We start from the raw sequence: 27,088 nt of genomic DNA on the forward strand, positions 1-27,088 counted from the left end.
TTCATAAATATAATTTAAAAAAAAAAATTATAAATAGCACATGAAAACTGTATAATTGTAAAAGACAATTTTCTATGTATAACAATAGGTACTTATTTTGTAAACTTGCAAATAACTATTAAGTAATTTTATAAAAAACTGTGTAATGAAATAATTAAAATGAATGAATACAAATAAAATAAAACTTATTCAATGATATTTTTGGATAGTTATTACTTGTTGGAGTAACTTGAAAATAAAAATCCCTCAATTAAAGTTCAACAATTTTATAATTTATGCACCGTCACCCATATCCCATCATATATTTTTACCGTTATACTTAAGGTACATTGGTAAATATTTATATGATTAAAAAATTGAGCAATAGGTATTGAACTATTATACTTACATTGCAAATGAAGAATTTTATGTTAAAAATAACTTAAAATATTTTTAAGTTGTAGGTCTAATTAGCGTAACGATAGTCGGTGACAACGGACGGGTAGTCAGTATACTCAGTTAGGTACTAAACTAACTTTTAAGTAAAATCTAACTAATAAGTTATAAATTTTATAATTATAAACCGTGGAATATACATAACAGATGGAAAAAAATATCTTAGACCTTAATGAACAGCGCTTTTGTGTAACAACTAACAAATAATAATTATAATTTATAACACACTAACATTCGCTGTTCCCTGAATAATGAATACCAACAGTCGTTCAACGACCAACACGATCATAGAAATTTTTTCTCATGATGTCTATCGTGCATAAAATCTTCCAACATAACAGTGCCTGCTATTTTAAGAACAAAATAATGTCATGAAAATTTTTACTACGTAGAATCGTGAAATAATACATAAATTAAACTTTATCTTTACAAAACAATTTTACTTTTAAGTGCCTATTATTCAGTCTAGTGTCTACAGAACTCAGATTAAATGAAAATTGAAATACGAATACTTAATTATTATTAGCGGAATGATAAATCGAATGAATATAGGTACTGATCACACATTAATATTATGCAATGTTTTTAGTTTTCTGACGTTAGTCGTTACCTATCACCTTTTAGAGTAGTAATGGCATTTATACTCTGTTCAAAAAATATAAAATGTATTATATGGTCCCACCCAAGTGATTCATATATTAATTTAAAAATACTAAAATATATATTATTTATATCTAAGTTTTTTAAAAGCTTTTTTTTTTTATGAAGAAAAAAAAAGTTTCAACGTCAGAGGTTATTATAGGCTTGTATACATGTTACATTTTATGAATTACATTAATAACTAAATTTTAAGGGTTACAATAATCTTAAATATAAATACATGCGTTGGTCAAAGATTGTTTACAATATCAATTTGTGTAAGGAAATTTAAAATTTTTTTGGTGATTTTTCATTGAAAGTTTCATCTATGTTGTTGGGTATCGATAAAGTATTTCGGATGTTTTGAAGATCTGAAGATCTGAGCAGTCTAGAATAATGTGTTGGATGGTTAGATCTTTTTGGCATTTATTACAAATGGGTGGTGGATCTTTTTTGATTAAGAATGGACGGGTCAAAGAAGAATGTCCAATTCTCACTCTAGTTAGAGTGACTTCTTGTCGTCTGTTTAAATTAAGTAAATAATATCACTTTTTGGTACATTTTTTTTTTTTTTTTATTTGTTGAACGGCAGTACGGAGTCCCAGTAACTTTGCCATGTCATATTTATTTTATTTTAATAGATATATTTATGTCAATAATCGGTATGTCGGTGATTGTTGGTGCAATATGGTTTTTTAGTCGCTGTGTCTGCTGACTTGTCAACCATCTCGTTACCGGTAATGCCAGTGTAAGATGGTACCCACATAAATTCTATATATATTTTTTTTTTATAGAATATAATTCGGTTTTAATGTTTTGGGTTATTTCATTTGTCGAGAAGGGATTTTAGAGTGCTATGAGAGTACTAAATGAGTCGCTTACTATTAAAATATTATTACCTATTTGAATTGGTCAGATTGGTTAATTTGATTGCTTCTAAGATGGCGTAGTTTTCTGCAGTGAAAATGCTGCTCTCCAGAGGAAGTATATGTAGGATTTTGGTTTCTTCTATGATGATTGCAAAGCTGGTTCCATGTTGAAATTTAGATGCGTCGGTATAAATTTGCAAGAAATTAAAGTAATTATTTTGGATGATTTCTTTGAAGTGGGATGTGATAGTTGTCAAAATCATAAACATTAGCGAATTGTAGTTAAACATTTTCCTATATAATTTTCAATCTTTGTAGCTAAGACTTAAAAATTTAATATATAATTCCTAATAACTCATATATAATGCTTATACTGAAAATCATAAAAAATAGGTATAGTACAATTTTATTTATTTTGTTCAAAATTATTATTTAAGGTGACTTGTAAGTGTAATGTATATTACCTATTGTATTTTACTTAATACATTGAAATTTAAATTAATTGTAAGATATCATCTAGCTATTTATATCAATATATCACAAACTTCAATCATTTAGTACACTGAATGTACAGCCTAATATACAGCAGAGCATTACCTACTTATCTGTTTTTTTATCAATATTTTAAATTTAAGTCATAATTTCAGGTCTATGCAAGGTTTTAAATTTTTCTTCTTCGGGGTTTGTAGACTATTAAGACCATTCCGTCACACATCCAATTCTCCAGCCTTCCCTATCAGTCGATCGCTCGTGTTTTCAAATCCGGTCCTTCATTCAGTACCTCTACGTCTTTTTTAATCAGATATTCACACCTCAATTGAGGTCTCCCCGATGGTCTTTTGTCCAACTGGGTTCTCGTCCATAGTCATCCTTATGAACTATGATACTGTTCTGGCTTCGTATAGCATGTCCAGCGCATTGCATTTTTCGGTTACTGATTGTGTTTAATACGCAAGATATTAAATATTATAATACAGAAAATGATGAAACATGATTTAAAAATTGAAGCAGATATAATTGATTCTATAATCAAGAGAAAACCATTAAATTTCATTAAACAATATATTATATCATGCGTCTACAACATATTATGACATAAAAAAATAAGTAAAGAAGTTACAATATTGATATGAATATATGATAAAGAACCCTCAATTAAAAATTTAACATCTGAACTAAAGTTAGTAAGTAATCGGTAAAAAAAAAAAAAAAAAAAAAAAAAAAAAACAATACTTTTCTCAAGACAAAGTAATAGTTATGAAACTTAATTAATGCATTATTGGTAAAAAATCATTCTCTTAGAAAAGGAAACTTAAAAACTCACTATTAGATTTGTAAGAAAAAAAAACTACCTATACAAATGTTTTATTTGCAAAAAATATTTTTCGCGAACATCATCTTTATAAAATAATTCATAACACTGATAAACTATTTAATTGTAATGTTTGCAAAAAAGTGGTTTACGCAGAAAGTAAATATAAAAAAGTAATAAGTCTCGCAGGTATAGGTAAAAAAATATTCAAATAAAAAATGTATAAATGCCGATAAAATAACTAATACTTACTGTTAAAAATACATACAAACCTGTCACGTTTATATAAATTATTTTTCTAAGGGACAATTTCAAATCAAAAAAACATTCAAAATGCTGTAAAACCATATAAAAGTAATGTTTGCAATAAATTATTTTTATGGAAAGGAAACTTAAAAACTCACAATCAGATTTATAAGTAAGAAAATCCATACAAATATTGTATTTGTAATACCTATGTAATTTTCTATAATATCACATTTAAATTGACACGAAATTCTTAGTAAATTTAATCAAGATTATGTATGACTACATAAATGTGATATTTTGTAATTAATGAATTTCATAGAATGGATTCATAAAATTTTACACAAGAATCCGAAGAAAAATCATTGAAGTGCAATACTTGAAATACATTTTTTCAGTCATCAACGCTCCAAGACCAAATTATTCACAAAGTCCATAAACAATCAAATTCTTTATAAACATCTTTTGTGTGAAAAACACATATAAAGTTACTTAAAAATGCATAAGATGTATATTAAGATAAAAGAATACAAAAAAAAAATGTTAGTTATAAACTATTAATTTATAATAGTAAATAATATAACAATTAAAAACTATGTCTGCACTCTGTAGTTTTAACTTTTAAAGTGAATAATACATACATTTTAACTATGCAATTGATTATTACAAATCTCAAAGGAGTAGTTATGCATAGCTTATTATTAAAAGTACCTATACTATGTAGAGATCTATTTATAAATTATTTACATTTTAATAAAAGAATATTAAAATTTATGGTTTAAACTTTTTTGCAAGTATACTAACACTTAAAAAAACTTAAACAACATGTGAGATACATAACTTATTATTTAATGAATTATATAGATACCATAATAATTATTTAATTGGTATCTATTTACTTTTTAGCTTCATAATTTATACTCAAATATTATTTATTTTAATAAAATACATATTAAATTAAATTCTCAGTTTTTATTTAAAGAATAAAATAGTACATAGTATAAATAATAGGTATAAAGATATATATTATGTATATAAAAAAAGTGCTATTTATTTCTTTGATAATATCACTATTATCTTAGATTTGTGATAATGTTTTAATATTTTATTCTGAACATAATGAATAAAATGTAAGTAATTAATTAGTATATTTACATAAAAATATGTATTAATAAAAATTTTAGTTTTGTTCACATTTAGTTCCAATCTATTATTGAGATTAGCATATCATTAGTTTTTAATAAAATATTTTGATTCTTTTTAAGTTATTTATATACCCATTTAAAAGTCAAAAAGCTTGACAATTTAATATAAGATTTTTTTATAAGTTTTTCTTGCAGGTTACATTAGTTCAAAAATATTTAAGGTGTAATATTATAAATTTTCAAACCTATATGGTAAGTATTCAGAAGTTATCTATAGCCATACTTTTGTAATTGTTTAAGATAAAGATTTATTCAACATATGATTAATTTACATTTTATAGAATTAATTAAAATAATACTATTACAATAAGATTTAACACCAGATTCTTATGTTTTTTTTTTATTACAATTATTTTTTCTGGCATCCCATTTATAAAACAACATTTAAGTAGTGGCTTTATTTTATGCATAAGGCAAAACTTTAATTGAAACATAAATTTACAAGAATTAAATATTATTAAACCATCACTTTAAATGTATTATTAATTATTACTAGTGCTTGGAAATCTAACTCTATAAAGCATTCTAAAAAAATCAAAAAATTCTAAGTATAGAAAATCCTAAACAAAAACAACAATAATACATTCATTATTTATTATATTATTTTTTTAATTTTATAGATATTAATTACCTATTAAACTATATGTCCATAGATCATATTTGATTTATGACTATAATATTTTTCAGTAATATTAACTTAAAAAATTATTTTAAATCTATGTTAGATTAAAATAAAAATATTTATAATAGGCACCTTATACAAACATTAAACAATTATATATAATGTAACTGTTGTAGGTGGATCCTGTGTTAACTTGACAAAAGTTTGAAAAAACTGTTTCATCAATTAGAATGTGTACCCACTACAAATCAACAACATTTTAATTTTTTTTTTAAACTTAGAAAGGAGATATAGAGTATAATAGGACTATTATAAGTCTAAAATACTACTATAGATTTAATTACCTAAAGATAAAGAAAAAACCAGATACATTCACAACTGTGAAGTAAAAATAAAAATAAAACACATCAATCACTTAAAAAACTTTAATATTACTTATAGTTTAGGTATTCATTTGTTTTTACATGTGATCAAAGAAAATTTAATCGATCATTATACATTCATGAAACAGCTTTCAGTTCTTCAGGCATATCATTTTTAGGGTGTTTGTTTTCAAAATGTTGTTTATACGTTTTAGGATCTGGCATTTGAGCCTAAAAATAAAATTTTACAAACATCATTATTTACATAAATTTACATTAAATAATTATACTAAATACCTATTATTTATTGCAATAAAATTTAAATAAATAACAATAATTACTAAATCTAATTTTATTATAAATATTGTATAGTTGCTTATAAAATAAATGTATTAGATAATGGAATCAACAATTAAGTAATTAAAATATTAACTTTCTTCCTGAAACTTCTTTTTTATTGATTGTCCTAAGGACTGGACTAAACATAATTGTCCATAGACTATATTACATACATAGAATATATTTCATTTCTGTCAAGCATTTCCAATCAGTTTTGTTGCTTTTAATATTTGATTAAAATTAACTACTATCAAACTAAATAAAAAAATTTCTTCATGCTCTCACATCAAAGTTTTTGACATTAATTTTAAATCAATACATAAGTCGATAAAATATAGAACAATTTAAAAATACTTATGACTGTTATTAAATTTAGATAATCAAGAACCAATGAGATTACACTGAAGTTTTTATAAAAAAAAACTCTAAATATTAAAAACGTATAAACTTAAATCTAAAGTTTAAATGTTTATTTATTTATATTTAATAATTTATTTTATAACTAAATTTTGTCTAGCAATTTTTTTATACAAAACAGTTCAGTTTAACCTAATAAATTAAAGTCTTAAATCCTTGAAAATTTTAACCAAATAATGTCTTTTTTTAATATAAATAGTAGAAAATTATAGTCTCGAGGGTTAAAATTTAGAAAAACATACTATCTTTGAATCAGCTCATTTCTTTTATGATTAGACTTTGATCATTTTTTAAACTAATAATTAATAGTTAAAGAAAAAAAAATGTGAGATTATTACTTCTGGGGAGTCCTATGCAATTTAGAAGGCTTAGACTAAGGATGACAAGTTTTTTAATGCCACAAGTTAGAAATTACATTTTTTTTCTTAGAGTGTGCCATTAAATAATGAAATATAATAAAACATAAACATTTACATTTTTTATATGCCCTAAAATTATTCCCGTGCCATGGATTCGGAGACAGTAAATTGTGTCCCCAAAAAATGGTCATTGCTATATACTATAAAAATTGTGGCCCTGAATACTCCGATTTCCGATCGGCAATATGTAACATTTAGTAACAGAATGCAAAAAAATAATTTACAATTCAGTCCCATTCGGTTCTATGCTGATTTTGAAAAGGCTATCCACAATGTTTCAAGATATGTTTAGCCTTCTATTGAAATGTAGATTTCATCTTGGCCAAAGTCGGTACAGGAAAATACAGCAGCTGGACTTATAAAGACAACAATACTAATATAAGTAATTTCTTAAAATTATTAATTGGACTTCCATTTTTAAGTTTTAATGTGGTCAAAGATTGTTTTGCATACAATATAATGGTGTTGCAACCACAACATAATAGAATAATACAATTTACTGACTACATATTTGAAACTATTTGGAACTTATTTAACCAATAATGCAGAGTTTCTACCACAGATATGGGCCAAATTTGTATCCTCAACAAATAAATAATTTAAATAATTTCATAAAAAATTAAAAAATGAATTTAATTCGTCACACCCAAACATATTTAATTTCATTGACACTTAAAAAAACATACAATGTGATTAAAAATGGTATGCAATTTACAGCGACACCATGGATTTGCCATCCCTTACTTGGAATGAAAATAATAATAATAAAAAAAAAAAAAAATAGCTGATCACTAATGTAGATTAAAGTCAATAATGAACAGTATATTATAATACATACATTTAAAGTATGTATTTTTTTTTTATTTTTTTAGTAAACAATTGAATGGTAATTTTAGTAATGGTGTTTATTGTAAATAACTCAATACAAATTAAAAATACTAAACATTTTCACTCTGATTACTTTGTTTATTGATTTTATTATTTTGGTAATATTTATTATTTACAATTAATTGTATTCTAAAAATAATAAATACCTACCTAAGAACTATAACCAAGTATACAAACTAATATTACAAAAGAAGCTTACTTTACAAACGGTGCAAACGTGAATCAATGCCTTTTGTGCGGCCTTTTTCTGTTCGTTAGCGCTATGACCCTGTTGCTTCTTCATTTTGGCTTGTTTTTCGGCGGCCTTAGCCTGTGACTGCACTTTTTGTTGTCCCCGAGCCATGATAAACTGATAATAAAAAATAAAATTGTGATGAAACATTACAAACCAAAGCATAAGTTAGATCTTTTAATAGGTTGATTATGTGTCTAAAAACACTTACCGACGTGAAAAAATGGTCAATATGTTTTACCCTTTAATACTATTGATCGTTGTCCGTAGCCAATGGTGGTCGGAATAGCAGCTTCTAGTTGAGCTATCCACGACGTTCGAGCACCGAGTCCTAAGACCACTCTTGGCAAATAGACAATGAAATCGTACGATCGGATCAAACGTCGTTGTAGATAGTGATTCGTTACTGATTTCGGTAGGTCGTGGCTACTGGCCGCCGTAATAATAGTGGGTGAACGGAAGTAATAGGTACGAAACAATGAAACACGAAACGTTTTACAACGTAAATTTCTCCGATTTTCACTCGTCCCGAGTTACGAATGTTACGATCACGAGTCGTCCGACGTCTGCGTCGTTATCACCATTCACCACCACAAAACACGGCGGACGAGGACCACCAGTAGTCGCAATTGATGTCTGTTATTCTGTAGGTTTATTCCATGGTTTCGGAAAAAGTCCGTATTCCTAATAAATTATTATTGTTTATTGATAATAAAGGTACGCCTATAAATTATTATTACTTAAGGACTCTTAACGTAAATTTATAGATCAATGATACAATTAAACTGAATAAACTGTATTAATCTCGTTTATCACGAAATAAGATAGGTACCCTACATCACCTATATACATAGAATAATAAAGAAAAATATAAATAAACGAAAAACCTTATTCGACTAGTATTGTCTCGGAATAGATATTTTCGTGTACTATGTAGTGTATTAATTTTGACTAATACACTATTAGGGGTTTGGGTATAAATGTATGCAAAATTAATTTAATTAGCTTTTAAATTAATAATGAAACATCAATTTTAAAATGTTTTTTGAAACATAAACAATTGTGAGTTAGTCGGTATATTTGGTAATTACACCGAAATACGGAGAACCCCTGGTTTTCTTATTCTCGCCACCATACCAATGTATCCGACTTGTAGTCATACTACTCGTATTATCGTCACGCTGTTTTCTTTTCAAAAAAAAAAAAAAAATTGTTTCGTGGCTTGTGCTAGAACTCCTATAAGTAATAACTATTAACTAATAATTATCATTGTACCACACTATCACAGAATGGATTAATTCTTAAAAAATTAAAAATATTATATTCTGTGCTAACTGTTATAGTACTAACTACTGAGTACTCTATAAAGCGCAGCAGTTTATATATTTTTTGTGCTGAATTAAAGGTATCAATAAACTTATTGTGCTGTGATTTTTGTAGCATTGCTTTCCATGTACAGTACCTATACTGCATCATTTGTTATCATTATTTCATAGTTTATGACACACTTGGGTCTATTAAGATACCTATGATTAATTAAAGGTTCAGATGTTCATGCTCTCAAAAAAAATAAATCTAAATATGCATACATTTATGCACAAAAATTGGCCAAATATGCATTGAAATATGCCTTAAAAAGTTCAAATGTTTGAATTTATATGCTCTAAAAATCTAAAATTATGCATTTAAAATATGCACATTAAAAAAATTATATCATTAACAATTTTTCAAAATAATAAGAATTTTCCATTAATTTTATAAAAGTTGCATTTTATTTATAAGAATGTAAAAAAATAAATAGATTTTAAATGTTACGGAGTCTTTATGAACTTGTATCAACTTCATTACACTGATAAACCGAATGGAGATTACTTAATGACTATTAACATTTTATTTTTAACATTTTATATTGGTACCAAACTCCCATTTATATATCATTGTATATTTTTTTTTTCATAATAATATGATAGGAATATCAAAATTTTGAATAATATGATCGCTAATATAATAAAATGCATAAACATGCCAATTAAGCAAAAAATGTCTAAATATGCAAAAACATGCAAAATAAAACTTCACATATATAACCGTGGTACTTTGAAATTAATTTCTATATCATCTAGCATTAAATACAACTTAGCAAGCATGATATGCAAACGCATTAACTTCCGAGCCCTAATTATTAATATTATTATCTCATTATCTGTTCATCTCTGTAGTCCGTAGGTGCATTGGTATCTTTATAAATTGATCATCGAAATACAACCTAAAAAATAATAACTAAAACTTAACCAAAAGTACGTTTGTTAAAATAAAAAAATTGATTGAACAATATAATATTATTAAGTTATCCAGTTCAATTATTTACATAGGTAATAAAAAATATTTTGGTTTTTAGGCAAAACATATAAATGTAAATAATTGAATCAATACACAATTAATATAAATTAATTAATAATCCATGAAAAAAAAAAAAATAATTTGTATCAATAAAAATATTTATTGATAGATACAATACAAGTTTTAAACAATAGCTTACGTATTACATAGTGCAAAATTATAAATATAGATAAATAACAATTTTACTTCACTTTATCATATTAGATGAATTTATAATATATTTTTAATGTTTAAAAGTAAAATATTAGACGTCTTGAATAAAATATTTAAGTCACCACATTGAGTCTGGTGAAAAACACATTTTTTTTATGTTATAAATTAAAGATTATTATAAATATAATTAAAATATACTATAAATGTTTAAGTAATTAGGTTAAAGATTAAATAAAAAACTTTAATAACAGAGTTATATAAAATATTTTATCACTAATCACATTGTATAAACAATTTGTTTGGTTATAACAAACAAGCATTAACCTTATTGTTCTTATTTAATACTTTAATGATACTAAAAATAAAAATAAATTAGATTTAATAAATCAATTTTATTTTGAAAATTGAGGAACTCTATGGATAAATGTATAATAGTACAATAAAAATAATACAAGAACTACTCAAAGTTAATTTTTAATTATTATAAATGCATATAAGTAATATAAACTAACAAGATCTTATGTTATTGTATTTAAAACTGCCTGTTTTTTGGCAAATGCAATAAATACTTGTTCAAGAGTAGTGTCACTAACAGTATAGTCTTCAATTACAGCATAATTTTCTTTAATTACTTTCATTTGACCAAATATCTCTGACAGTGGTATATTTGGGTTAGTAACATGATAATGCAATAAACCCTGAAATATAAATAATAATATGTTAATATCAATGCACACAAACAAAAAGAAATAATTTTATTTTTAAATAATTTTTTAGATGTATGAGATACCAAATCAACTTGATTATACATTATCTAATTTTTTTTTTTTTTTTTTTTTTTTTAATGAAATATTTAAATTTACAAAATTTGTTTCATTTTGATATGGTTTAGAAAGCTGAGACTAGAAAAAATGATCCAAAACTTTTTTGACAGTGTTACTTTACTTTGAATCAAATTTAGCAGTAGTTTCTCGCTATGAATACTACAAGGGCCCAGAAGTAGTAGCATGATACTATACTATAATATATTATGTTTTTTTCCTTTGTAAGGACAATTGATGAATCATAGGTGTTTTGAATATAATTAACCATAAACCATATAGATTCTAAGCCACAAGTTGAATTTAAATAAATATTTATATCAAGATAGGTATTCAGCTGCTACAGTAACAAGATTTCAATAATTAGCATAACACAAAATCAGTTACGATCAAAAAAGAAAAAGAAATTATACCCATCCTAAAAACATATCTATATTCAAACACAATTTCCCATTGATAACTGCTTTAACTCATTAATCTTGGTAAAAAAAATATGAGTATAAAAATTAAAAAAACTGAATGAATTAAAAACATGGATATTGTTTATAAGATTATTAGTATTTATGTGGGATCACAAGGCCAACAAATATATAGAAAAATATGGATGTAGAGATGAATTGGTTAAATGTTAAAATTAGTTAGACAAAAAGTCAAAATGCAATAATAGACAATCAGATAATTAGTCCTTATAAAATATTAATTGAAATACATGTGGTAAATATATATATATATATGTTGTTTTGGTTCTTTAAAATACTGCTGCACACAACCTAGGCACCACTGTAATTAAATGAAGTTATTTTAACAAAATAAAAGCGTAATAGTTCAATCTTACCTTGTGTTCATCTTTTAGATTGATATCAGAAGAAAATTGACGTTCTATATCAGATTTTAGTTCAGCAATATTGAAATTTTCAATATGACGTAATTTTATCATAATTGTAAATCCTTGCCCATACCGATTTTTCAAATATTGTATATTACCGATACATTTCATTACACCATCTACCATTATTGTCAAACGATTGCAAAGTGCTTCACATTCATCCATACTATTTAGGTAAATCAAATAATTATAATTTAATAAAAACACAAAAACAATTTTTTTTACCTATGTGATGTAAGAACAACAGCTTGTCCACCTCTTTGACTAGCAGCTAATAGCTGCCATAAATTACGTCTTGCTACAGGGTCTACTCCACTAGTAGGTTCGTCCAAAAATACAACAGGAGGATCTCCAATTAATGCCATTGCAGTATTTAATTTTCTCTTATTTCCCCCACTATATTTTCCACAAATTCGATCTTTATATTCTTCAAGGCCTTTAACAATCATAACAATAATAAAAATGAAACATTAAGAAATTATACTAGTGATTTTTAACAGTAGAAACACATCAAAAACAAAATTAAAAAGTAGTTTTAAAGTGAAAATAGCTATTATGAAATTTATAGAAACAATATTTAAGAAGGATTTTCAATGGTGTTTTTTGAAATATTAAGTACTAAAAAGTTGGAGCTATTTAAAAAAAGTAAAAAAAAGGTTTTTGTGTTTTTAATATAGCTGTGTATTTAGATTAATATAAAATCCCAATGTTTATCTCTCATACTTATTGTTTTCTATAAATTTCAAAACAAGTATTTTTACTCTAGAATAGTTTTTATGGCTTTTCGATTATTTTGCATAAACATATTTACATTGTTAGATTTAATTTTTATTGCTGTCATGCACTGCCAAAATGTCACCTACTTAGCATTGTGACAATGGCAGTGATTTCTCATTTTATTTCAATTTACACATAATCAAATTTTTAAGATAATTAGTATATGATTAGATAGAACCTTTTGGAAAAAAAAAATGTTGACATTTAATGTGATCTTAAGAGAAGTTAAAATTTTTCAAAAATATGATTACTAATTATTATTATATCTAATTTACTAGTACAAATAATAAAATATAAGTAAATTTTATTTTTTGTGATAGTAGTTCAAGTTAAATATTGTTCAGATTTATTAAACTTATCACTTATAACTTAAAGATCTCTTTTTTTATTAAACAATATAGGTATTTGGTATTAGATAATAACTACATTCTCTAAAAGTACTTACAATATCTCATTTTACATACCTAAAAGTTTAATCCATTTATCAACATGTTTTTTAGTATTTTTTGGTGGTATTCCTCTTAAAATTGCCATTAGTTTTAAAGTTTCTCTTCCGGTAAGTTGATCATTTATTGCATCAAATTGTGGACAATAACCAATCAAAGAAACATACTATACAATTTTATAATTAATTTACATAAATATTTATTTAATTTTAAAATCGTACAATATTTTTATACTAACCTGATTTATATTAGAGCTTAGTTTGTACAACTTATCTGTCATAATAGAAGCATCACCTTTTGAAGGAAATGTATCACCAGTTAAAATTCGGAAAGTAGTTGTTTTACCCGCACCATTTACGCCAAGTAATCCAAAACATTCACCAGGTGAAACTGTAAAACTTATACCCCTGACACCAGTAAATTTAAAACTAAACTTTTTAACCAAATCATCAACCAACAATAATGGTGATGAAACATTATCTAAAATATAAACATACAGTTTAATTAAATTTATTGGTAATTTGTTAAAAAACATTTTTAATTACTAGAATGAGTTTTAGCTGCATCGACTTTGTCTCTTTCACCACCAACATCTGGATCTTCATTAACATCTTTATAACTAACACCAGTACCAATGATTTTATTAAAAACAAACTGATATATTTGATGAAATATTTTATAATCAAATAATAATATAATAGCTATATATAGTATGCTACTAAATAATAAAAATAATGTTTCTTCTAGTATTCCATCTGGATTTTCATTAGACTTGAAAACAAAATAACTTTTTCGTTCAAAATCACTATAATCTAAAATGTTAAATTTTAGTAATATTTATCTGAATTGATATAAAATAAAAAAAATTAAATACTTACTTTTACACTTTTCAGCTATAAAACGTGATTTGCACACTCTGCACATGTTGTTTTCCCATGCTATTTTAATAAACCCTGATATGCATGCTGAGTATGAAAAATGTGGAACAATAAGAATAATTAACCTTATAATATTCAATATGTTAAAGAACTTTATTTGATTAAATTGTGCGAAAAAGTCATTCAAAATAAACATTGTAATATTTATAAATATTCCTGTAAACAAATAAACCATAAATTATCAATAATGTAATAGACAGTAACAGCTAAACTTAAAAATATTCATGCATATTTATATAAATAAATAAAATACCTAATATGAAATTAACTGAAATGAACAATAACATAGAATTGACAAATGTTTTTTGAAAATAGCTATAAACATATGCATTGAGTATTGCACTCCATCCATAAATAAGTAATAATGTTAATAAAGTACCTGCAAAAATCATATTTCAATTATATACTAAATAATCTTGATTTAAACTTTATAGTAGATTAACTTACCAAATTCATTTATATCAGTCAACAAATCGTTTTTATCCATAAAATACATGCCAATTAATGTTAATAAAACCACAATTATATAACAAAAATAGTCCCAGATGAAACAAGTAACCCAATACATGATTGGTGAAAGTTTAGTCATCATTTGTAAGTGTTTTATGCCACTTACTCTTTCATTTAATGGTAATGCTATAAAATATCCGATTAAATACAATAAACCAGGTGTAAAAGTAGTTATCCAAAAAAGTACTAGTCCCGTTCCCAGTTTTTCATCACATGTTCTCTAAAAAAAAAAAAAAAAATAAAAAAAAAAATAAATAAAAATACTTACCTCAATTGTATATTTAATTAAGATAAATAACTTACCATATCATTCATAAGAATCGGTTCATTGACAGTTGAAATGTATGAATTATTATTTCCTGACAATTTTTGTAACAGAGCATTAGAATAAAGATTTACTGCAATTGCTGGAGTATGAATAGCTATATTATTGTATAAAACAGTTGATTTTGTTCGGTTAAAGTCACCAGCGATCATAAGATTTGTTCTGTAATTGAATACATCATCTTGGCACATTTTTAATAGATCTATTAAACAAATATTTTATTATTAAATACAATTTTAATATAAAAATAAAATCATGAATAATTATTTTAAATAACTAAATATTATGTTTTTCAAGTTTTAATAACTATTTAATTTGTTGATTCTTACTTCCAAGTTACAATTTATTCTAAATTAACAATGTTTTTATTGAAGCAATGGTATGTTTTTTAATACATATAAAAAAAATAAATATTATTTCCTTAATAATGTACTCATAAGTCATAATGTATCTTTTCTAAATAATTTATACTCGATTTTCACAGCAAAGTTTTGTATCTCCATGAACTTCGCCCATCCATTTTACCTAATAAACTAAATTTTCCCAAAAAAAAATTATTTTTTTTTGACATATTTTTGAAATAGGTCAGATAAAGTGGATGGACTACCCAAACATGACTTGCGGTTTAAAAATAACTTTATTTGTGATAGCAATATAGACTATACCAAAATTAATTAATACATGTTAATTATATTCTAATTTAGATTATGTTTAGTGTTTTTGGACCAAAGAATAGTCAGGATATTTATAAGATAATAACATATGTCTAAAATTAAAAATGTTTTATCTCATAAGATACATATTATGTAATTATATTTGTTTTATTATGATTTAAGATGATTATATTAATTTTACCATTAATTATATTGCTTTCTGACGATGTTTCGTTGACAGTAGCTTTATTTAATCTAGATAAAGCTACGAATATTGGTTCCAAATTCTCAGAAGAATTATCTCCAGCACGGTAATATACACTACTATCTTTATAGGTACTTAATGACATATTTAATCCTTGGGAAACAGCAGATTGATTGATTAAATAACTAGTTGAATTCATAACTAATAAGCCTAACAGAATTGGTCCGATACCCTGGAAAAAAAAAATAAAAAATAAAATTAATATTTTTAAATGCTTTTTGTTCATCACCCTACTTGTACAAATAGTATTTATTACTTTGACACCAAACAACCATAATCTTTACTTAATATAAGTTATTTTGTTTATGAAGTATAATTATGAAATACTAATTATTAACAGTACTAGATCTAATACACAATATATTTTAGATCCATGCTGAACAAAAAATAAATTGATTTTACAGGATTTCTTTTTGTCAATACATTTAAAAATTATGACTTAAATAATAATAATAATAATAATAATAATTTTAAACTTCAAAATTTTCTTTTTAAATTTTATTCTTTATGAATATTTAGAATTTCTTTTTACTAGATTATATATAGTTTAGCGAAAGATCTTTTATTAACTGTTCTTAAAACTATTTAATTTATTTTTTCCATAACCAATTGAAGTTTAAGTATAGACAAATTTTATTAAAACTTAAAATTAAAAATAAAAAAATTTATGAAATTTTCAATTTTAATAGTTAGAACTTAAAACTCAATACATAGTTCTCAAAAGTTGTCCTAATATCTAAAAAAAGAAGAAGATAATATGCAAACATTTTTCATAGTTATTTTAATTTAAAATTAAGAATAAATATCCTTTATAAACTATCAACCTTTCTTTCAAGACTAGAAAAATGTTCATACCAATATCCAAGCCTCCATTGAAGCATGGCTTCTATAACAACATAAGAGCCATAACAAAAAATAGCAAAATAAACCGCAACTTTTACAAGACCAATTCTTATTAGATGACAGTAAAGGCAAAGAAATCTATAACTACAACCATAAACAGAAGTTCCAATAACTATTTATGAATATTATTGAACATTTGCGACTTATAATTAATTTGTAAACCAATTGATATGCTGACATATTTTAAATAAATAAATAAAATTAAATTTCAAATAACTACAAACTTAAATATTTAATTTAAAAATCATGTGTACTTGTTTAATTAATAAATGCCAATTAGCCATTAATTATATTATACATATTTACACATAGGCAAAATGCAACACTTTAATGACTACAATGTCTTATTTAATGATAAGATAAACTCGTTTTACTTATAATAACTAAATAACAATATTTTATTGGAAAACTAATAATAGGTTATATTAATATTGACTAATGAATATCACATATTTTTTTTAGTTTACATAAAAAAACATAATTATAACTCACGAAAAATAATGAAAAAAGCCATCTCCTATATGTATAAATGGCTTTTTTTTCCAACAATACTTTAAACTGATTTTTCATTAAAATTATTCCATTTGCATACTTTGGCATCAAAGCTAAAAAAAATAAATAAATGATAGTCAATGATTAGAATTTACTAACTAATAAACTAAACAATACTATAACACATTAAATACATAAGTTATTGAATTGTAATTTTATTTATAATGTTCATAAAATGTAAATTAATTTAATTGATAATATTATAATACATTTCACAATCATTGCTTTATTAGGTTGGTATCAAGAAAAATTTAAGAATATGAAAATAGAAAATATTATGCTATATAAAAAATAAATAATATAAGTTTTTGTAGTTTTTTTAATCAACATTCTTGTTAATTCTTGTGAGTTTGTTCATTTAATATTTTGAATTTTATAATTAAAAATTAAAACTTATTAGCATATAAAGTAATATGTCTTAAAAATTACAACATCAAGTATTATACTAACAGTATATTGGATAGAAATATATTTCTTGTAAAGCATTAAAAATTTAATTGCTTTTAAATGTTTAAAATATACTAAATGACTATGTTAACAATAGAATAATAATATATACTAAAATAATACAAATATGACACATTCATTAAAAACATAGAACACTGATAAAAAAAAAAATGTATAACATATAAATAAAAACTCAACTAGGAATTGTTAACTTCAATTGAGAAAATCTCATATAGGGATTTGTCCTAGGATCAAATTTTTATAGTAGATAGTTGTAAATATCAAAGATTATATAAACATTATCTAATCAAAAATTATCAATATAAATTTGAAATGTTATTTTAGTTTAAAACAGTTAAGAAAATAAAATTTAGGAGAAGCTTTTATTTGTTTACAAACATTAACATTATGTTTAATTTATTTTTGTATTTCATAAAGATAGTAATTTAAAAAAATTTACTTTGTGTGACATCATTACAAGATGCTTGTTTTGGTTCATAACTATCATCTCCAGCTGCAACTGAACTGTAAATTAAAAAATTAAATGTAATATTTCTTATAACTTTAAAAATCTCATGATATGTATATACATATTTTACAATAAATCTATAAATAGGAATACTAACAAATATGTGTAAATTACATAAATAATGTTAACAATTTAAATTATTAATTACAGATTAACTAAAATTATAGTGAAAAATGACTAACATTTCCCAAACAAAACAATTGTAACGTTAAATAAAATATAAACTAAACAAAATGTGATTAATGAATAAGAACAACCAACAGTCAGTTTAACACGATATTGAAAAAAAAAAGACAAATGACAGGATAGAAAACAATAAGCATGCATGAACTTCTCACCGTTGGTTATTGTTGTCACCAAAATAATTATTCAATGTCAAGTTCTTTTTATTGTCTATCCTACATTAAAGTTTAAATATTTGATAGAAATATAATTCGATATAATAATATACTAAAAAATTACTTTGGATAAATATTGCCTGTAGTTGAATTAGTTATTTTAACATTTTTCAAATGGAAGTTTTGTTTTTGAAATTCAAGAGCAGAAAATAGGGCACCAAATTGATTTTTTTTTCTAGCCGGTAGATTAAATATAATTTGCGTGTCCATATTTGCCATCAAAATGAATTCAGGCACATACTGTTGAATTAGATTGGTTACTTGATCAACTTTACAATCAATTTCTTTGGTAATAATCAATTGGTAAGTACTAGCATCAACTGGTGTATTTATAGATGATCCATCACTATCATCATCATATATATTGTTTTCAGCTCTAAAGAATAAAAACATTTATTTTTTTAAAATAACATGTTAAAAAATAGAATTTAGTAACTATTTATATATTGTTATCCTTGTCACATAAACTATATCAAACTATATTTCTTTTACATACGCTAATAAAATCTTTTTATTATATAAATAATTATATAAACATAACACTTTTGAACCTTTAATTGTTAAGAATAATTTATAATCAATTTTTAATAATATACTCTTAAAGGCTCAAAGAAATAATAAAAATATTAAGAAGATGCCAAAACCCACATATATTTTGAATAAAATGATCTATCATTAAATTTAAAAGTAAGAACATTTTTTATGTTCTATTGTCAGTTTTTTTATGGTATTTTAATTTTTTAAAAAGCTAAGAATATGTCAAATATTAATATTTAAAAATGCTAAAATGCTCATAGTGCGCCCTTAGTATTGAACATTAATAATATAGAAAATCGGTTAGGTGCACGTTTAAATTAGGAGCACCATGACTTATCTGCAAATGAAAAATTTTTTTTAACAATTTATTGTAGTTAAAAAAAAAAAACAAATCGAAAGGTGTTGTTAAAAAAGTATTAATGGGAAGTGCATCCATTTTCAGTTTGTGGAAAACCCTCAAACTTGTCTTTAATTTGAATATAAGATTTTGATCAATATTACTTCAGATTCAACATTAAAATCCACTTTTAGCAGCAATTCTTACATTTAATTTTGAGTAAATTTAAAAAATTCAAGTTTTGAAGATTTGAGTAAACGAGTAATGAGAATACTTCTACCCTTTGCTACCACTTATCGATATGAAACAAGATTTTCAGCCTACACAGCTACTAAAAACAAATATTCAAATCATCTTAATGTAGAACCTGACCTCTGTATCCAGTTGTAACAAATTGAACCATATATTACTCAAATTTCCAAAAATATGCAGTTACAAAAATCTCATTCATTTTAACTTTTAAATCAGTTTTTCTATATTGTAATATTTGTTTATTTTCAATTATAATTTTGTAATTTATTTAAAATATGTTCAATAAAATTATTTAAATTGGTTATGGATGAAAACTAGTGTTCATTTTTATCATATTCTTTGTGGTATTCACAAAAGGGCACTATTGATAAATTTGGAGCAACAAAAGAGCACCACCACTGGCTAAAAAGGTTGGGAACCCAGTTGCTATAGAAAATAATAAATATAAACCAAATGATAAACTAAAAATACAATTATTTAGAATCATTGCCAAAATATAAAATTAACTGTTATAAAGTAGAATGATTTTCCAACAACAAAATATGATATAAATAAGAGCTATACAAAAATATCCACTTGATGTACATAACACTATTATATCAAATAGAAGATAGTTAATCTAGATTTCATTTGTGAAAAAGCTATCATAAAATTCATAACCAATACTAAAATAAGTGGCAATTTCATACATAGGATTCTTTATCTATATAGTTCATTGAATAAATAACAATATTAATTAATAATTTTAATTAAAATATAAAAATGTTTATTAAAGAAAAAATCATATTACTTTAGAAAAACTTCTTCCATTGTTGTACAAGATATACCCATTCCTTTTATAGATAATTTTTCTCTATTAAATTCTAGCATTCTAAAAACATCAGAAAATTGATCAGTATTATCATTGGGTAAATTAATGACAACTTGAGCAGTCAATGAGCTTTGAACTTCTGCTCCTGGAATAATTTTTTTAATTGCTTCTGTAATTTTAGATTCATCGCATGATTCTTCTTTTACAATAGTCAAATTATAACCAGTTCCTGTTTATTTTTAATAAAATGTATGATTATTTTGTAATGTTCAAATTGATTCATTTTTTTCCTACCATAAGCTTTTTTTAAAAATAATGAAGAGCCATAACATCTAACTTGTCCGTGGTCCATAATAGCAATTCTGTCACCAAGGACATCAGCTTCTTCCATAAAATGTGTTGTAATTAATATAGTTCTTGTTCCTCTAAAAGACTAATAAAAATAGAAATACATTTATACTAAAAATGTACTAGAAAGTAATAAAACATAATATTTAAAATAAAAAAAATTATGGTATACTAATAATCTGTTTTATATAACATGAAAATAATAAATATATTGCTCAAGAACATAAAATCCTATAAAATAAAGAAAAAAACATAAATAGTATGAGCTTACATATATATAAATCCTTCTTATGTCTTATATATTTTTAAATGTTTAAAAACATTTATAACTTATATTTACTAGTCAAAAATATCATGGATAACATTAAAAGTTATAAAAAAAAATGTTTAATGCCATAAGCTTCCCCAGTAGAGGGAGAAGGTAAGACAAAGTACTTGCTAAACTAGAATTTTGTTATCTAATTGTAATAATGACGAGAAATAATAATATTCTGTAAATAAAATGTATAAAAACAATACCTAAATGTAATAATGACAAAACATAATAATGTACCATAAATAAAATATATAAAAAAATCTTCATTCATTTTATAAATGAATTCCCCCCCCCCAAATTTCTGGGGATGTCTATGTTTAATGTCCTAATTTTAGTACTTATTTATTTTAAATGAATAACATTTATCCATTATAAATTGATATTGTGTATTGAAATTGAAATAATAAAAAAAAAAAAGCTAATTATATGTATACATATAACCAGGGTTTAGGACTTATAGCATTTACATATCCATCATAGGTGATGTAAAACATAGCAAAGATATACAACTACGTTTTATAGTACAGAGAGTTCAACTATAAAATTTTATTTTACATATTTTCGTATATTTTAGGGTTATTTGCATATTTTAGATGTTTATGCATATATTTTTTTTTTTGCTATATTATTAAAGCATATTTAACGATTATTATCGATTGATTCAAAATATATTAATTAAAATGTTGATTTTCTTACAAAAATTTGTTTTGAGTGTAGTAATACTATTTGTGTAGCTATCTGTCACAAAAATGTTGCACATGAACTTGATTTATAAATACTTAACAAATTGAAAACTATGTAGTTAACTGAGATAATTAATTGAAAAAGTCTGATATGCGTACTTATCGTACTTATGATTTAGTATTTTTCAAGTATACTCCCATTACTTTCGAAGACATGGAACGTTCATTTTCGGCATTTAAGTGTATTCTAACCGATAACTAAAGATCTTTTCAGTTTGAAAATGTTCAAAAATACCTTATAGTTCAATGCGATCATGAAGGTTAACATTTTATTAACAACAAATTTTTAGTTAATATTTACGTATATTATATATAAATGTATATTTTTTAAAATCCAATTAATAATGATTTTAATTTATTTTTTAAATTAATTAATTAAAAATTATTCTTTAATTACAATTTTTTTTTTATATTTATATCAAATTAATCCTTTTTGTTAATTATTTCTTAAATGCTTTTTTTTATTTTTAGTGCATATCTTTAAGTTTATCAGATCATAGGTAAGTGCATATTTTAGTGATTTTTAGTGCTAAAGTCCAGAACCCAACATATTACACACTAAAATTTAATAAAAAATGTTTAAAAATAAAAAATAAATGGATTATCATACCAAAAGTAAATCCCACATTTCTCTCCGAGATTCAGGATCCATTCCAGATGTTGGTTCATCTAATATTAGTATCTAAAAAACAAAAGATGAATTTTATTATTAGTTACTTATACATTAACAAATAACATAGAATTTAAATTAAAACTTTACTTTAGGATTGCCAACTAACGCAATTGCAAGAGACAACTTTCGTTTCATTCCACCAGAAAGGTTACTTATTAGTTGATTTTTTTTTTGCAATATATTTAAAAGTTTAAGCAAATGTAGACCCTCTGATTTTGCATTTTGTAATGGCAAACCTTTCAACTAAATCCAATTACAAAAATATTAAGATTTCCAAAATATTATATACCTAGAATAAAACATTTAATACATACCATTCCAAAAAATATTAAATGATCCAAAGTAGTCAAATAAGAGAAAAGTAAATTATGTTGAGGACACAAACCAAGGTCTTGTCTGAAATCATCAATGTTACTAAATAAATCTTTTCCATTAACATTTATAGTACCACTTGTTGGAGAAAATAACCCTTTGAAAAAATAATTCAATTAATATAGTTGTATAAAATAATAATTATTATAAAATATAAAAACTACCTGTAATCATTGACATTGTGGTTGTTTTTCCAGCACCATTATGACCTAAAAGTGCAGTAATTTGCCCTTTGTATAGGTCCAAATTTACTCCATTAACTGCATAAAAATTTCCAAAACGTTTATGCAAGTTCTGTACACTTATTCCAACTTCATAATTGTCAGGAGGTTTTTCAAAAAGCTTACTGTTGCTTTTACTAATGGGAACCATTACATTATTTTCAGTCTTATTTTTTGGCCATTTACAAAAGAAATTAAATGGTTTTGCAACACCAAATTTTCCTGGCATGACCGAGTCAATATACCAAGCAAAAAAACCATAAAGAAAACTATCAACAACAAACATTATTAAAATAAAACCAACAGAAAAATTGTTACCGCCTTTTCCAGTAGTAAATAAAGTAGAAAATTGAAGACCTTTTCCTTGAGTTTCAAGTGATGATATAGCTATGTAAGCTTTTAATACTGCAAAATTTGGAAATAATGTGAATAGTGTTTGAATTAGAAAGCTTGTAGAAGGTTTTATAAAGTTTTGGGGTAAAGTGTAAGTGAGACACCATACACTACTACCAACAATTAAAGCAATTATTGGTCGATTGAATAAACTACTAATTGAAAAACAAAAAAATACTCCAGCAACCATGTACATCATTAAAAAAATCCAAAAAAGGAATGGATTTGTATAATTTAATATTTTTGCGTGACCAAGAGGTGTTTCAAAACAAGTAAGATAAGTAATAACTGTGATTGATATGGCATATGTAAAAAAGTTGTGTAATATCCATCCTGCCCATATCATCCATGGTTTAAGACCCATAATTTTCATTAACTCTTTTACACCTGAATCTTTTTCTTCAACAACTCTTTTAATTGTATTAGAGCACATTAACAAAAAACTTAAAACTGTGAAAAATGGCAAAAGCAAATTAAATAAATTTTGAAATGATGAATCTTGTAAGTAACTTGCATAAGGGTACGACTGAATATCTAAGTTATAATCATTTATATTAAGACCATTTCTATTATGGGCATTCAACGAAATAAAAGCTTTGTCTATAGTTAACTGCAATGCTAAAAATCCATAATTTAGGTATTCATCACCAAAATCCATAGGCCCTGGTATCTCATATGGAGGAAATAAATTATCTGTTAGCCATAAATCATTTGTGCTTCTTATCTTGTACTTTAAAGCTTGGGAATTTATAGTTTCTTCAAAAACAATTCCAAATCCCATAAGACTTAAAGTGCTTTGACTGTTATTGAATTTAATTTTGAATTTGTTTATCATTTCATCTTCATTAATAGCTGTTTCAATGTTATCATTTGAAATGTCCAAATTTTTTTGTACTATTTTCATGATCTGTTCTGTTTCATTAGTTTGAGGAGTATAAATAAAATGTCCTATTGAATGAGATGATCTAAATACTTGATACATAATGTCTTCAGAAATAGGGTTTGGTATAGTTTGGTTAACAACTGTTGGTTCATATGTATTTTCAAATAATAATTGTGACTTTACATCATTGATTAAAAGAAATAACAAACACGGTACTATTATTTCAATTATAGTACTCAACCAATGTCTTTTTCGTAGTTGTAAGCTTTTCCATAAAAGTACTTTTATCTTTAACCACGTCATCTTTACTTATTTCTGAAAATATATATATAATATATTTTTAGTATACTTATATAGTTTTATTTATTTCCAAAATTTATGTCAACAGAAATTAAACACGGGTATTATTTTTACTATACATTAGTTATTCTCTCTAAGAGGTAACGTACCAGTATGATAATGTCTTACTTAACTAGGTATGCAGTTAGGTTAATATTTAAGTGAATTAATAAATTTAATTTAGGAGATCTGTTTACCTGAAATGCTTAAAATATTTCTGTTTTTAAACAAATTATGAGTAGGTAGCTATATAAAATTCTGAATATTAATACTTAAAAATTAAAATATTGTTAAGATTCCCCTACTGAAAATTTATGTTTAATGTTAAGAGAATGCGTCATAAAATATTTATATTTTACAGACATAACTTGCTTAAATATTAAAATATAAAAAAAAAAAAAAAAAATGGAGAATATTTTCTTACTTTGTTTGTAAATAAGTTAATTTACTCTAATATTAAAGCTAATCATATAAAATAGGAAATGCTGAAATAATATTTTAATAAGTTGTGCATTAGTAAAACAGAGACATTGAATCCTATTGAGAAAATTATTAAAAAAAATTACCAGTAAAATTGAAAACCCTTGTGTTTATTCATTTTTGAATAAAAAAAAGAACAACATCAAGATTGTCAAAATATTGGTTTTATTTAAATTCACTTACCCTATGCGTAAATAAAGAATTCTAATTATATCCAACAGACGCGTTTAATGAATAAGACATAGGTAATACCGCATAGCTACAGTAGCTACTATAAATGTAATAATAAAATTGTAACTAATAATAATTTTTGTTGCACGCAACGTAGAACGTATAGTATATAAAATATAAGAACACTGATGAATAATTGAATACTAGAACACTTCACTACAGTAAGTAATAACTCGACGTTTGACTACTCAATAATCCGTACCATAGTTTAAAGAACGCACGACTGCAAATGTTTCAAACGCGTAAGTTAAGTATTGATCAATTGGTAATTACGGTGATTATTGATTGGTAATAACTAATAATAGTAATAATACGATTTTCCAATAAACAAAACATAATATGCACTATTCAGAGCCATCGACAACAATTATTCGCAAGTCATCAATATCGTTGTTTGCTGTAAATAAATAATATAACTGATAAGAAAATTGATAATATTTTATTCGATTTATGTCATATCAGTGTTATATTATTATAATTTATAAGTTATAACCACAGAAACAGAACAATAACACAAACCACCGACTACATAGAATGAGTAAAGTAAACCAAAGATCAAATTTAAAGTTTCCTACGACTTACGAGCATTCACCGAAATGAGTCACGCGGTAAACTCACTGACTATTGACTAACAGCCACTGTCTACGTAGCGCGTACAGTCGTCAATGTTACTACTTAAAAAAATAAACCAGTATAATATCGACATTATTTACGTTTTTTTTTTACGATTTACGACAAATATATGTAATATTCTATGTATTATGGGTATGACTCATAATGTTCATACATTTTAAAGCTTGAACAATTACGCCTTACGATAGTTTTCATACTTTATGGTTATGGTATTGTTGTATGTGGCATGTGCCAGCTAATAAAACGTTTAAATTGCGTAATATTTGGCCAACGAAGCAAATGAGCTGAGGCAGCACTTTGTTAAATAATATTTAAGGATGTAAGCATCACATTAGAGGGACACCGGACAGTGCGGGTTTCAAGTGAGAGATGGCACATGTGGTGACTGATAGGTATACTACAGTATAGACGGTACAGAACAAATTTAGTGATGACACACTATCAAATATTTTAAATTTTTATTTAAGTGAAAAATATTCGAATACTTTTTTTGTAAAATAAAATTACGTAAGCTAATTTTCTAATGCTAAT

General features: G+C 24.5%; 2 protein-coding genes across 3 annotated transcripts; both read right to left on the reverse strand.

Moving 5' to 3' along the window:
* Positions 1–5,738: 5,738 nt before the first annotated feature.
* Positions 5,739–8,769, reverse strand: LOC112591135 (zinc finger protein 706-like). The gene is made up of 3 exons (XM_025334833.1): positions 8,197–8,769; positions 7,953–8,102; positions 5,739–5,921 (listed from the first exon to the last, which is right to left on the reverse strand). The coding sequence occupies exons 2-3, from the start codon at positions 8,094–8,096 to the stop codon at positions 5,829–5,831; spliced, it is 237 nt and encodes a 78-aa protein (XP_025190618.1). The 5' UTR covers positions 8,097–8,102; positions 8,197–8,769; the 3' UTR covers positions 5,739–5,828.
* Positions 8,770–11,004: 2,235 nt separating this feature from the next.
* On the reverse strand, positions 11,005–26,378 carry LOC112591254 (ATP-binding cassette sub-family A member 3-like). Of its 2 annotated transcripts, XM_025335010.1 has the most exons (22): positions 25,877–26,378; positions 23,542–25,189; positions 23,320–23,474; positions 23,093–23,248; positions 22,943–23,014; positions 21,220–21,358; positions 20,905–21,154; positions 19,053–19,364; positions 18,929–18,988; positions 18,522–18,586; positions 17,555–17,667; positions 16,097–16,331; positions 15,220–15,443; positions 14,854–15,136; positions 14,660–14,785; positions 14,347–14,562; positions 14,014–14,280; positions 13,707–13,948; positions 13,487–13,634; positions 12,471–12,681; positions 12,195–12,411; positions 11,005–11,236 (listed from the first exon to the last, which is right to left on the reverse strand). In XM_025335010.1, the coding sequence occupies exons 2-22, from the start codon at positions 25,175–25,177 to the stop codon at positions 11,057–11,059; spliced, it is 5,307 nt and encodes a 1,768-aa protein (XP_025190795.1). In that variant the 5' UTR covers positions 25,178–25,189; positions 25,877–26,378; the 3' UTR covers positions 11,005–11,056. The 2 variants fall into 2 exon arrangements, with proteins under 2 accessions (XP_025190795.1, XP_025190796.1); XM_025335011.1 differs by lacking the exon at positions 18,929–18,988 and having other exon boundaries at positions 25,877–26,376.
* Positions 26,379–27,088: the final 710 nt, after the last annotated feature.

Source organism: Melanaphis sacchari, unplaced genomic scaffold (assembly GCF_002803265.2).
Source record: "Melanaphis sacchari strain LSU unplaced genomic scaffold, SCAv2.0 Contig12_pilon_pilon, whole genome shotgun sequence".
In the NCBI taxonomy this organism is placed as follows: domain Eukaryota; kingdom Metazoa; phylum Arthropoda; class Insecta; order Hemiptera; family Aphididae; genus Melanaphis; species Melanaphis sacchari.